This window comes from Xiphophorus maculatus, chromosome 15 (genome assembly GCF_002775205.1).
Source record: "Xiphophorus maculatus strain JP 163 A chromosome 15, X_maculatus-5.0-male, whole genome shotgun sequence".
NCBI lineage: Eukaryota > Metazoa > Chordata > Actinopteri > Cyprinodontiformes > Poeciliidae > Xiphophorus > Xiphophorus maculatus.
The window spans coordinates 11,777,123-11,790,845 of NC_036457.1; the positions used below are offsets into that span (position 1 = coordinate 11,777,123).

A 13,723-nucleotide genomic window follows, 5' to 3' on the forward strand; every position below is an offset into this window, starting at 1 on the left:
GTGACAGAAAATACAAATCAAGATTAGATACCTGTTTTTTTCTTATCCTGAATTCCCATGGAGAGCTTTTTTCCATGGAGAGCTTAGAACCGTGTGTCTTCCATTGAATCACTATTGAGTCAGTCTGTGTAGAAACACCATTTTCAGCTGATTTTCATTTTTATATCTGTGTGTAATGCATTAAATTATGAAGTCAAATTAACTATGTTTTATATATACAGTATTTTTTATAACAACTGGATGCAATATAGCTACTTAATTTTGCTACATATATGCCTGAGAAATAGATATTACCCCCTGTACATATAAACCTATACATAAAATATCTATTGTAAAAATCCAAGACTGATGATGATGAAAGCACATCTGACTTGTGAAATATTTGTAATGAGGGATGAGGGCAACAAAAGAAGGTAGAGTGAACATTTTGTACTTAGGATTTAAATATCTTTCCTGGAATCTGCACAGACAGGAACATTGCTTGAGGTGCCATAAAGGACATATCAGAAATATTTCCAAGAATCTTCCAAACCAGATACAACTAGTTTGTAGATGTGCCTTTAGAAAGGATGCACACCTTTAGCACAGACTCTGAGCCAAGTATTTTATTTTTTTAATCAGTCAGACCTTTGTTGTTCCCATGAGAAGGAAGCCACCAGCAGGAAACTTGTTCAAGCAGATATTCTTGTTGTCAGCTCCACAGTGTGGAAGACATGCTGTGTTTTCCTCAAACTGCATATCAAGTATCCATCTGAATACTTCAAATGGAAAACCAGCTCATAACAATATAAACAAATGTATTGTCAGAGAGGCTTTTCTTGTGCACCACTTCATCTTAATCCTTAGAGAAATTGTTACAACGTGAAACACTCCTGCTGAAATCTCATTTTATAGAAGCAGTGGAGCCATTTCTTGCTTCCTCTTGAGTAGATTGCTGCTGAGGACCAGGAGTCAAGTAAAGGACATCCTCCTTGAAAAGTGCACCTTGGATGAAATGTGGAGAGCTCTATGGTAAATGTGTGGGGGCAGCAGTGTGAGACAATGGGGCATTCTGGCCCAGTTGTCCAGTTGCCCAGCAACACAAGCTGTAGTTTTTAAGGCAATTGATGTTATAATGTTTGTGACACATGCAGTTATGATAAAAACATGTGAAGGAATTAATTGCAACTTTAATCAACATTAAACCTTAAAAATAAACCACTTTCTAAAGTATGGTAATTGTGATGCAACTTGGAGTTTTTGTGCAGCGTTGGTATTTTTGACTTTGTTTTGTTTCAGATACTTTCAAGCATAGAGAGCTGTTCTGCACTGACAACAAGAGCTGCTGTTTATCTGCCAAATGCAGCACCAAGGTTTAATGGACTGTGAGGAAGCCAAACAGAGCAACAGTACTTTACTAGGAAAAGCATTAAAAAGTCCAACAAAAAATGTGTATGTCTGCCAACTGATTGTCTTCTATTGCTCGGTTCTCACTTTATTTTGGCTTGTTGGTTCTCTAGTTGTGTGATAAATTACATCTGAGATCATAAATCTAAAGAAAACATTTGCGAATTGCCTCAAATTTTTAAAATAATTTTATCTTAAAATATTCTTCCAACCAAACATCCATTGTTTAAACTGGCAGGGCCACATGGGGGTACCTATCTCCAGGTTACTGAGAGTCAGGGTTCACCATGAACGAGTTGCCAGTCCGTCACAGTGCGACAAAATTTGCACGTTATGTCTATTTAATAATTTGGGCGTAGTTAAAATAGTTATTTGGTGGAGACTGTGTATGTGCATTTGTTTAATAAGCAGAAAATTTTAAATTTCTGCGCGAAATGTTTCATGACCAGACTTTAACCTCAGTTCTGACCTGTGATATGAAGGCAACAACAGTTCAATAGAGAGGATTGTTGATTCTGAGAGTATTGAAGGTAAACACCATGCACTAACATCTGGTCAGTCTGTATCTGCTCACTGTCAGTTTAATTTCCACCCAGATGGCACAATCTTCCTCATGTGGATGAAGTAGATAGTGGAGAACACTGAAGATGAACTGCAGCCAAATATAATTTTGCTATTTCTGTCCATTGTCTGCACTCCTGTGATTAGAGCGAAAATATCTGCTGTAACCTACACAGCACTGGATGCTGTGATGTTACATTCGCATAATTATCCCTTTAATTTCTGGTCTTTGCAGGAGCTCAAACTGGGAACAGAAAGCTGCCTTCAAACTGTTCTTAAATGCAGTAAGTGACAGAAAAAATATAAATTTTTATTTTAGTCTTGATATTAAAGGCAGAGTATAATGCTGTTCTTGTTTTATTATGGCAGTTGTAAAGAAATATAACATTTTATTGAGGGATTGTTCTTTTTTTCCAAACTGAGGACATTTTGACATCTGAATGCCTGTGAACTGAACCCCTCAAGTTCTCTTCCCACTTACATCTGTCCTGTGTGCCTGTATGATCTGATCTGGATGATCCAAATGCTTTCACAAAACATAATAATAGAGCTGACTCCACCAGTACTGCATACTGCATGCAGCAGAAAAGACTGGATTATTCAATAGATAATGAGCAGTTGGGTTGCTGCGAGTTGAAGTCTCAAAGGGAAAGGAACAACCTCAAAGTCAAGTGATTGGAAGAGAGGGAGGACTTCTGAGCAGGATTTTTTTTTTGTTCAAGGCAAACCACATGATAATGTCCTTGGGAAAGAGCTCATTATGCAAAAGCACCACATGATAGGCACCACAGACGTCTAACAATATATCTGTTATCTCATAACTGCTCAATTACAAAGTTATGACAGATTTTGTGGTTGAATGTCATTTGTGGTGTTAAAAAAGTAACTTCAGGAACTTTAAATGTTCATTTCCTTTTTAGTGATTCATCTGTCTGCTCTCACACATTGATTCCTGATTGGTCTGGGTTTTTTTTAGTCTCTGACAGAGAAGCAAAATCTTAAAGCCGCCAGTGACATTCAGCTTACAGCGGAAAAATGCCACCAACTGTGAATGTCAGTGGTAATAATAGTTCATGTAATTTCATCACACAAAGTACTGTTATTAAAAGGTTCATCTCAAGTTTGTATGTGTGTGTGCAATTACAAATTTCTAGTCTGCTGACATAAAATGTCTCCAAAAATAATTTTTTATGCTCCTTCAACATGTGACATTACAACTAACCTTTACTTTACTTTTTGACCCACCTGTGTGCCTGGAATCCAACATTGGATATCTCTCTGAATCCACCCACAGTGAAACATGGTGGTGACTCCATTATTCTGTGGGGAGGCTTTTCTATAGCAGCAGTGGGAAGCTGATCTCAGTTGATGGGAAACAAATAAAAACAGAGTAACCATGGAAGCATTCCTATTGGAGGTTGATACGTGAAACATACAGTGAGAGTTAAATTTTTCCAAAGGTGCCAAAAACTTGAGCTTGAAAGGAATCAAGGCCTATAAAAAATCAATTTTAAAAATGTTAAATCACAAAACTATTTTAATTGTAATTTTTTTTTACCTGCTCAACAATAAATTAATCATGGGATAATTGGAACAAGGAGTTTGACTTTTTAGGTAGCAGCATAAAGTTACTTTGCATTATTATCAAAAAGGCAAAATTTTTAGCAGGAATTGAAACATTTCACTGAGAATCTTTGACAAGAGATGACGTGTCTAATATGACTGAGTTGGACAGAGGTTTGCGACGACAAGTTGGCAAAAGTTTTTGTCTTTAGATATGAGAAGTTAAACAGACAGAAAAGACAACACAGTTAAAAATTGTTCTACAAAGTCTTGACTGGCAGAATACAAAAGTTTGTCACACTTTTCAGATTTTTATTTCAAAACAATTTATATTATTTTCCTTCTACTTCACTGTGATTTGATCCATTAATCAAATGATTGCAAGGTTATGGATATAATGTGGCTAAATGTGACATGGAACATCATCATTTTGACAAATGTAAACTATGTGTTCAGACATATCTGTGCTGTTTTTGATTGAACTTTTTTAAACATCCTAGTGCAGATGTGGTGCCTACAGAGGTAGACTTAGGTGAGAATTGAATTGCTTCTGATTCCAGTTTCTCCTGTGCTTTTATCACGTCAACGAAACAAGAACTTGAAAAAGCTTTGAAACAACCATGGCAACAAGAACCTCTCCGAAGAAAGATTCAGTAAAATCTCATCATTTTTTGCAGATGAGATTAAAGTGTCAGATCTGTTTGAAGATGCACCATGTGAACATCGTTAATATTTTAGTTTTATAGACTCGCTTCATGTGAGGGTGCTGGAAAGCATCTCCCTCACTAAGGTGAAACACAAACAGAGACTAACAGGATGTTAGTTTTGTTATGCTTTTATTTTGAAGACCACTGACTTCACTGTCTTTGAGGTCAACTTTTCTAAGGACTAAATTCATGGATGACTTTAGCTGGAGGGAATTCCCTGATCCCTGATCCTCCACCTCAATGGGGCAAACCATCGGGTTGATGATGGTTTTGTTTTGCCTTGTTTTGTTTGGGATACTCTATATATGTAGTTGGTAGTCAGCTGCATGTGGTGTTTGTCAAATAATTTTTTTTAGCTATTTTTATAACTTTATTTTTAAATGTTTTGTTTAGGGTAAACTCCCCCAAATTTAATCAGTTATGTGGTCTATGGCTATTTAAGCCAGGATGAAGTTGAGTTCACTGAGATGGACTTTTGATTTTTCTTTTCTTAAAAAAAAAAGAGCTAAAGCTCTGCCTGACCTATTGATGCAGTGATCCTGTGCCATAATCTTCAAATGGCGAAACTTTAACACTAAAAAAATCTAAGGAAAACACATTAAGAGCTCAGGAAAACTGGTATAGCCTGTCTTTGCATTGCTTTAATCTCAGTTGGCAAGTTTCATCCTGTTTGCAGGTTCTACTACAACAATAACCTACACCTCCATACACCCAATCACACATGGATAATATGTCATGACATTCTGCCTTTACCAACAAGCCTGCAGCTATCTTCTTTAACCACATTATATCATAAAATCAGTCCCATCTCAGTCAGCAGGGTTCCCTGTCAGGCCTCACATTAATCTTAATTAAAAATCACTGCTGAGGTGTACCACAGTGAATGCAGCAGGCAGGGCGACATGGACATTTCAGTAGGCGGTAAAGTACAAAGGGAAAGAAAAGCAACATTTTCCTTCATCAAAATCTTGACTATATGCTGGTACAAATGAGCAGGTGTAACATCAAAGAGGCATGGGGCCTCGGATATGTTTCAGAAAACAAAAGCTGGGGGAAATGTTAGATATGTCTAAGGTTTTTAATATAAGCAGTTTCAAGGTTTGGCACTGAAAAAAAATATATTATATTTCTTTTACGGTTACAAATGGTAAATAACAGAATCACAGCTACATATTTATGCTAAACTCTGTTGCATAGTTCTAATTATTTATTCTTTGAAAACATACATTTCTGAAATAAGTGACCAATTTATGTTACTTAAAGCAAACATCAGGCGAACCATTAGCTCTGCTCCACTATTGTCCAGTCAGCCTTGAAATTTTACAGACGCACCAGAAAAAAGGCCATTTCTTGTCCTTTCGTGGCCCTAAGAGTGATCAGAGGGTCAGCAGTGTACGAGCTGGCAAACGCCATGTATTGTGAGCAAATGAAGCAGAATGAGAGACGTGACCATTTAATTTCTCAGAGTTTTCACTCAGGGGACAAGGAAAAACATCAGTACATGAGTGAACTGATGTCTTCCTTCATGCAGTGCTTAAAGCTTTTACTTAGTATTTTAAATAAAAACTGTTTCTCGTTCTCTACATCAAGTAGTGGCTAATATATCTTGACTATTCATCTCTTACTAACATCATCTGACTGATTTTTGCCGGCAGTTAAATGAAGTAAACTCTTAACACCGATTTAATAAGGCTATCTCTCAAAACAACACCAGAGTTGTAGATAGCAAAATACCTTACTATGTCACTTGCATTATTTATGTTTTTATATCTCTTTCATATTTTTCATGCACATGTTAGTTCTTTGTCATACTGTCACAATGGCTGCTCAGTAGAGGAAAAGTGGAACCAAGTATAAAGTCATAGTTGGATGAAATGTTCTCAACACAATCTTCAGTTTCATTTCTCTACAGGTTTTATCATTTAGGGACCAAATCTGGACCCCATAGCTCATCAGAAACTTGTTAACTCAGTGTTTGCAGAAATACACAAGGGAAAGGCAGCACTTAGGTTTCCATGTGCCTTTTTAGCTCTGGAACCAAATTCCTAGCAAGCCTAAGATGTGCAAAAACTGTTGGCTCCTTTAATCAGAAGCAAAGAACACGATTGTTTCTGCAACTTTAATTCACTGATTTTATTTACTGTATTTTCTAAAACTTAGTTTCTTGTTTTACTGTAAGGCCCTTTCATTTACTTTGTGTATTACTGGTGCTCCACCTGAAGGAGTCCCTTTAAATCAGAGGTTTTCAAAGTCCATCCTGGATATTTGAGTTCACCTAAATCAAATGATGATTCAGGTTTTGTCACACTGAAGTTGAAGTAGTCGGACCATTTAAACCAGCTGTGTTGAAACAGACACTCCTAAAACTTGCAGATATTGTGAAGTTTGTACAATTGAAAAAAACTATTACATTGTGATTGACCAGAGAACGAAAAAAAAAACAAAGAAACTTGGTGTGAAATTGTAATGGTAATTGTTATTTCATATACAAATGGAGGCACTAAAGGGACTCCATTTGTATATGAAAGAACTGAAAGACAAAAAAGTACTAAAAGAATAAAATTAAAAATAAAATACAAAACCTGGTTACTTTTATTTAAGAAGAAGAAGAAGAATTTCATTTACATAAACTCAACAACAGTTTGTTAGTGCAAAAGTAATAGAAAAAAAGAAAACATAAAATGTCCAGGAAGCCATGGGGAATACAAATTAACTTGCTTTGCAGAGTCCTCTGGATTTTCTGCACTCATCCAAAGTCAGGTTTCCTATCACCTCCATTAACAATGTGTGCTTCTGTGCAGAGAGAGCAGGGAACATTGTTGAACAGGACAGAAAGAGCATCCCTGCACTTTAATAATATTCTTTTTGCTTGGCTGAAAATTATCTGATGTTGAAATCTAATCACAGATATCCCACAGGTATTTTTATTAAAACATTAATCTTTGTACAATTAAAATATTTGCCAACAGACCTTTGAGCCTCATTTAATCTACCAGAGGAAGCAAGAAGAATAAAATCTTATCATTTAAACCATTTTGTCACCTTGTTTCAGATAAATACTCTGACGTTGTGTAATTATTAATGTAATTGATTATTTTATTATTGATATGTTTATGTCCATTTTCTCACAGCTTGCAGAACAAACTGCTATAAAATGTCTTCCCAGGCTTTTATAAATTCAGTACAACTGGGAATATGTTCATGTAAAGCCTAATTATTTAGACAGAGAAGCTGGTGTTTGAGCACATAAACATAACGTGTTTAGTTTGCTTCATTACTGTCTTTAATCAACTTTCATTAGCATGCAGGAACTGAAAAAGTCACTATAGGAGCAAAATAGCTTAACTTATCAAAAAATAATGACTGGCTTCCAGACAAGAAAATGAGAGTTTAATAAAGTGAGGAAGAAATCAACATGAGATATTGAAGCTTTATCTGTTTGAGAGCCAACTGTGCATTTTAATGGCTTCTAAACCCACTGTGGAAAGATTGCGCAATTAACAGCGAGCACTGAAGCCTGACGGATGAGAAAAGTTTTGGCACAATGCAACTTGTGTAATTTACAGATATTTAATGTGAATTCGACATCAAACTCTTTTACAAGTGACTTACATATTTGCACTGAGTTTACGGTACACTGAATTTACTTGCTGAGACGTTCATTACACAGTTGCACCTAAAACTGATTAGTCCATACTGCAAAACATGTCAATTGTAAAAATATACATGTAGAAACAGATTTTTTTTTAAAGTATGGATGTGGGCACTCAAAACTGTTGAGTATTCATCAAAGACAGCCTGGAGAATGATTCTGTCTCTGTGGCTGGTTTTTGCAAACAGCGCTGTGTAGTGCCAACCTAAAGGTAAAAATCTAGTCTAAATAGATGTTTGCTCTTGCCTCTCCAAGGATCTGAACTATTTTTGAGACAGCAGAAGTTTATAAAAGTGTAATTTCATGTTAAATTTAGATGCAACCTAAATTTTTCTTTTGGAATTTTGTTTGAATTTAATTTGTGGTGGGAGATGATTCATTTTAAATCCAGTAGTCTAAAAATGTGCACTTTTTGCCCCGCAGAGCATCTTTTCCCAACCCTGGCCCTCAAGACATACTGCCTTGCGTGTTTTTGACGTTTCCTTGCTTTAACACGCCTGATTCAGTTGTGTGCAGTTCAGCAAAAGCTTGTTAATCAACCTTCAACTGAAATCTGGTTTGCTGAAACAGGGAAACAACTGAAACATGCAGGGTAGTGTGTAAAAACACGCTGTAGAGGACCCGACACTGTGGATTTGCTGATAACTCTCTGCAGGACGAGCAAAGTGCAGCCTCTGTGGAAACAATTCAGTTAGATTCAGCAGGACCGGGAGTAGAGACGTAACTCATTTCTCCACCGTCAAATCCCCAGAGTCTTTGCAATGCAAGCTTGCAGATGAGGCAGTGGACATAAAAGTGTATAATTAAATGAAACCTTAAAAATGTTTTGTTTGCTGATTTTGTTGTTCAACTGTTTCCTGAACCTTCTGAAAAACACAATTCCTGACAGATTTTGGCAAGACAATTGTGCAATATTTTTTTAAAAGCCTTGCACTCATACAGAGAACAATAAGGACAAAGTGTTTTTTTTATCTGCTAGTGAGATGCACATAGATTTTGCCAACGTGTTTGAAAAATATAAATAGCTACAACAGTTTGGAATCAGATCAGCACATTAAGATCATCCCACTGATTTTAAAGATGACAAAAGCCTTAAACAACTGCTTTCCTACAGAACCTTATGGACTCAGTAGAATGGTTTTTAGTAATTTATTCATGAAAACCTTCTATGAAATTCAACATCAACATCATTACTCTTTTGTTGTTCTGCCTTTACAAAATTACCTTGGTAGTATGGGACATTAATGCAACAATGTCACCCATAACAAGGTGTAACTATTGTTAAAAAAATCTACTTTAAACTACTTCAATTATTTCTAAATAAAGCAAAAATTGGGAATCAGGAAGCAAGGCTCCTTTGATCAGTTTGGATAAATTGTGAAAGTGATTATAAGCTATCCATGTAATTAATATGTTTTATCATAGCTCATCAACACTACTGCACAGAAAGCTAAAAAGATAAAGAGAGAGAGAGAATTTATGTATTTTCTGTGTGACTTCACATCTGAAGTCGACACTGGGATTGAAAGAGGTGAGGCAAGACCAGAGAAAATTTCAAGCAAAATGTCTGTGAGAAAGAAGACATTTATACAGCTGAAGACTTAATCTACCAGGGGAAACAAATTAGGAGGTGGCTGTAAAAATCAATACTGGAGCAGGATGGATTTCATGGTATGGGGCTTGGACTTGTCTGTGGGCAGCCAGAGGAATAGAATTGGGTGATATTTACTGAGATACTAAACTCCTTCAGTGTGAAATAAATACGACAACATCAGGAGCAAATCTTCCCCTCTGAATACTTTATAAAAACCATTTGGCTGAGCTTACGGTTCATATTGGGTGAAAAACGACTGTTTACTTGAGCTCTACAACAGCCTGAAGAGATATAATTTGACATCACAAAAAAACACACACATTTGAATCAAACACAACAGCAAATTCAACGAAGAGAATTTATGTTGTGTTGCTATAAATAATTTCTATCCAACTGCAAGAAACGTTAGCTTAAAACATTGCTAGATTTAAAGGAAAAATACTGAACCCCAAGAGACCTGCAGTTAGAATTACAATCCTCTATAATAATAATAATAATAATACTCTTTATCCTTTCATTATCATGAACAGAATGTTCACACGTATTGCATACAAACCTGTAAATAGTTTTGCATGAACTTAAAAAGTCTAAGGCATATAATCTGACTAAAATGGAAAATAAACATGAAAGTCACAATATACTTCAGAAGATTTTGCTTGATAATTAAATGTATCTTATTAAAGCAGAGATACTCAGCTCTGGAGTCCTACCATTCAATTACCACTAGTACATTATGTAAATGAGCAGTCAATATTGATCAATACAGTGGGCTCTTCAGCACTAACACACGCTATCCTACTGTTTCTCCGCCTTATATGATCATCTTCAAGGGCAGAACAGACTTTAACCCAATTAAAATCCTTGTCAGCCCCTGTGTGTTCTCTATTTTTTTCTGAGAGAACACACCTACATGCCACGAACAACTGAAAAGTCACATCATAAACAGCCCAGACTGTCTCACTAATTCGGATGGATTTAATTAATGCGCCAAACCTGTGCTTTGGAGCATGTAGTGCCGTGCCCTGGGGTCTGCTTCCTCCCACTGATAAGCTGGTTGTCGCCTGCAGGTTCAACTTCTCTCTGTGACGGGGGCAGCACCCGTTTAAATTACTGGTCCAACAAGGACATCATGGCACGCTTTCTGCTTTAAGCAGCAGAAAACTGTCCTTGAGAGGGAAAATAAAGCAACAAGGGTGGGCAGACCTCAGAAGGAAAATGTCAGTACTCTCTACAAGGTGCTTTTATGTAAAATGATGATGCAAAATTGCCAGCTGTTTCATTCTGCAGTCTGTATTGTGGCCGGTGTCAGTGTACAGTGTGATGTTCGCTGTTTTAGTTTTACTCCAGATGCACCTTCTAAAACACAGGTGTCAAACTCCAGTCCTGGAGGGCCACTGCCCTGCAACTTTTAGATGTGCCTCTGCTGCACCACACCTGAATAGAATAATTAGGTCATTAGCAAGGCTCTGGAAAACTTATCGACACAGGAAGGAGGTAATTAAGCCATTTCATTCCAGTGTTTTGTACCTGTGGCACATCTAAAAACTGCAGGACAGCAGCCCTTGAGGACTGGAGTTTGACACCCCTGTTCTAAAAGGTTTTGGTTGTGTTAGATTAAGCCACAGAAGAAAATTTTGAAAAATCTTAAGAAATGTCACAATTTTTTGGGGCAAATTAGAGACAGACCCCAGACTGTTCCTCAGTGTTGAATCATAAACTTAAAACTTTACTGAACCCACAACACCATGCTGTGGGTGTGTGTAAAGGGGTGGTGGTGTGTATTTTTCAGGCACACACACACACGCGCATCCCCCCCCCCACACACATATTATATATATACTGTATATGACTTAAAATTTGACAATTTGACACCTTGAAGTTTGACCTCTGTCTCTTTAAGAAGCAGCCACTCTCCGATTTGTTTTCCTTCAGTATACAATTAAAATGAAGCCATGTATAATTTCCTTCTTCTTCACAATTATATTTTTCATTATTACTATTTATTTATTTTATTTTGCTTAAATTCACAACAACCGAGTGAAGTTTTCAATGAGACAAAATGTGAGAAAACTTAAGGGGCATGAATACTTTTGCAAACCACCTCAAACTTTCAAGAAAACAATCATGATCATTCGTTGCGCTCTGAATGGTGAGCTTTAGAAATTTTCCATAAGATGTTACAGCGCTAGAAACCTCAGAGGTCTCTCTCTCTCTTTTTCTCTCTCTCTCCTGGTCTCTCTCTCTATTCCTCTCTCTCTCTCACTTTCTTTCCCAGCGTACTGCAGCGCATCCGTCGTGGTCTTACTCTTAACAAAGTGTTTGCTCTCACTCCAACAACAAACCGCGCTTCCCCCCAAACACCTGGATGTTCACCGTGGATAGGAGCCTCTCCCCCCTCCCCCCAGCTCCCTTTACTCTCAGTCTTAGCTCGCGTTTGTGCCGACAGACGTGATTCCCTGGATGTATTTTCTCCGGAGATTGTGAAGCAGGGAGCAGTTCAGCACTCCGAGGCCATGTGGACAGCGGACACGTCCTCTGGAGCGAACACTGGAGGCAAAGGCAGACTTTAGGCAGAGAGCGGTGCTGCGCTTTCCTGGAAAATAACGCCTTCTAGGAAACCGACAGAGACGAGATGGTAGAGAAGTAAGTAGCCTACGTTGACATCAAGGTGATTATAAATTGTCTGCGTGAATTATGAATGTTAAAAGATAATTTATGTCATTTTTGTGTCTTTTATTTCTGTTTTCTGAGATGCTTTTTATGCTTTTTATTGTCAAACATTGTTCCATAAAAATATGTTTTTTTTAAAACCATCTGAATCGTGACAACAGTGCTTACCTCAGTCATATAACTTATAAAATAAGAATGCTTGCGAAAGCTTAGGAGGTATGAAGTGAGTACTACTCTGTAGAAGCAGTTTCCTTTTAAAAAAAAAAGGCCAGCACGACCTCTTGGGGGGTGTTGTGTAATCACCTAAGGGTAGCAAACGTTTGAGAAACATCATTGTGACAAACATTGTTAAATATTTAATGATTTAAATTTATTTTTTTGTTGTAACTCATGCTCCAAGCACAGAAATACTAAAAAAAAAATGTAGCCATGCAGAGAAAGTGCTGTATGTGCAACATTAATATATAATAGCCTAGTGTCAGGCAGGCTGAGTTTATTCCACAAAGATTAGAGTCTCTGTGTTTGATTTTTATACAAGGAAACAAAAACATGTAGATGTGAGGCTGCTGATTGCTACAGATCACTGGGAGCTGAACAAGAGGTGCAGATCCAGTAATTCTAATGGTACAACCATGAAAATGGACACCTCATAAATTGCTCATTAAAGAGAAACAGTCGGCTATCTGTAGAAATCTCACGTTTCGTTTGGGGTTTCACAAAGTCTGCCCACTAAAAACTTCTAAGAATTGCCTAAAAGCCAACAACAATATGGCACCAGTACAGCTCTGGTGAAACAATGCAAAAACACAGCACACACACTGGACAAGACAAGGAAGCAGTTGCCACTTGTCACCTTCTGACTCTTCTGCATTGAGATTATATTTTGGACACAGTAACTGAAGTGAACTATGGTCAAGTGGGGACAGAAATATAATATTGTATGTCAGGAGGATAGATATGTTAAACAATGTTGTACTACTCCAAAGATTTGAGTCAGAGGAACCAGGTCGATGCTTACTAAAAGTTCTCCTATATGGAGCCTTGGGGAACTCCATATAAGAGCTTTGTTTGACCTGATTTAAAAATGACCAAAAAGCAGCCCCAGTTTGCCAAATAAGACCTGGAACTGTTTAGCACAGTACAATCCCAGGTACAGGGATGCTGATCAAGAAGAATTGGAAAGGAGCTAAATGCAGGGCAAACCTGGAAAAATACATTTTAGAGGCTGGCAAGGAGAATTGGCTGGAGTGGGCAAGGCTTAACAAGCAAAGTCATGTGTTAGAGAAGCACAGTCAAAGTTCAGTCCTCTTTCAAAGACTGATGTCAAACAAAACAAACTTCATCCAAGCTTCAACCAAACCTGCAGCAACAAAAGCAAAAAAGAAAAGAAACGTGGCTGTAAAGTAAAAGGCTAATGGAAACTGTGTTAATTTAGAGATTTTTATTTGTAAAATATTTCAAAACCAATTGTCGTTTTGCTTCTACTTCACAGTCACGTGCTGCACATAATATCCCAAAAAACATGTGTTATAAATATAAATGTTGTAGAATTCATTTCATAGCCTGCATGTGCTAGTCCATTGAACTACT

At 37.2% G+C, this 13,723-nt stretch overlaps 1 protein-coding gene across 2 annotated transcripts in view; it reads left to right on the forward strand.

Moving 5' to 3' along the window:
* Positions 1 to 11,744: 11,744 nt before the first annotated feature.
* kcnk2 (potassium two pore domain channel subfamily K member 2) overlaps positions 11,745 to 13,723 on the forward strand; it is a 31,070-nt gene continuing 29,091 nt past the window's right edge. The window contains exon 1 of one of the 2 annotated variants that reach the window (XM_023348055.1): positions 11,745 to 12,131. Coding sequence is in view for 1 of the 2 variants with exons in the window: in XM_023348054.1 (XP_023203822.1) it covers position 12,106 (1 nt within the window). In the remaining variant the exon portion in view is untranslated. The remainder of the gene's footprint in view (positions 12,132 to 13,723) is intronic. The other variant, XM_023348054.1, reaches the window with a different exon arrangement.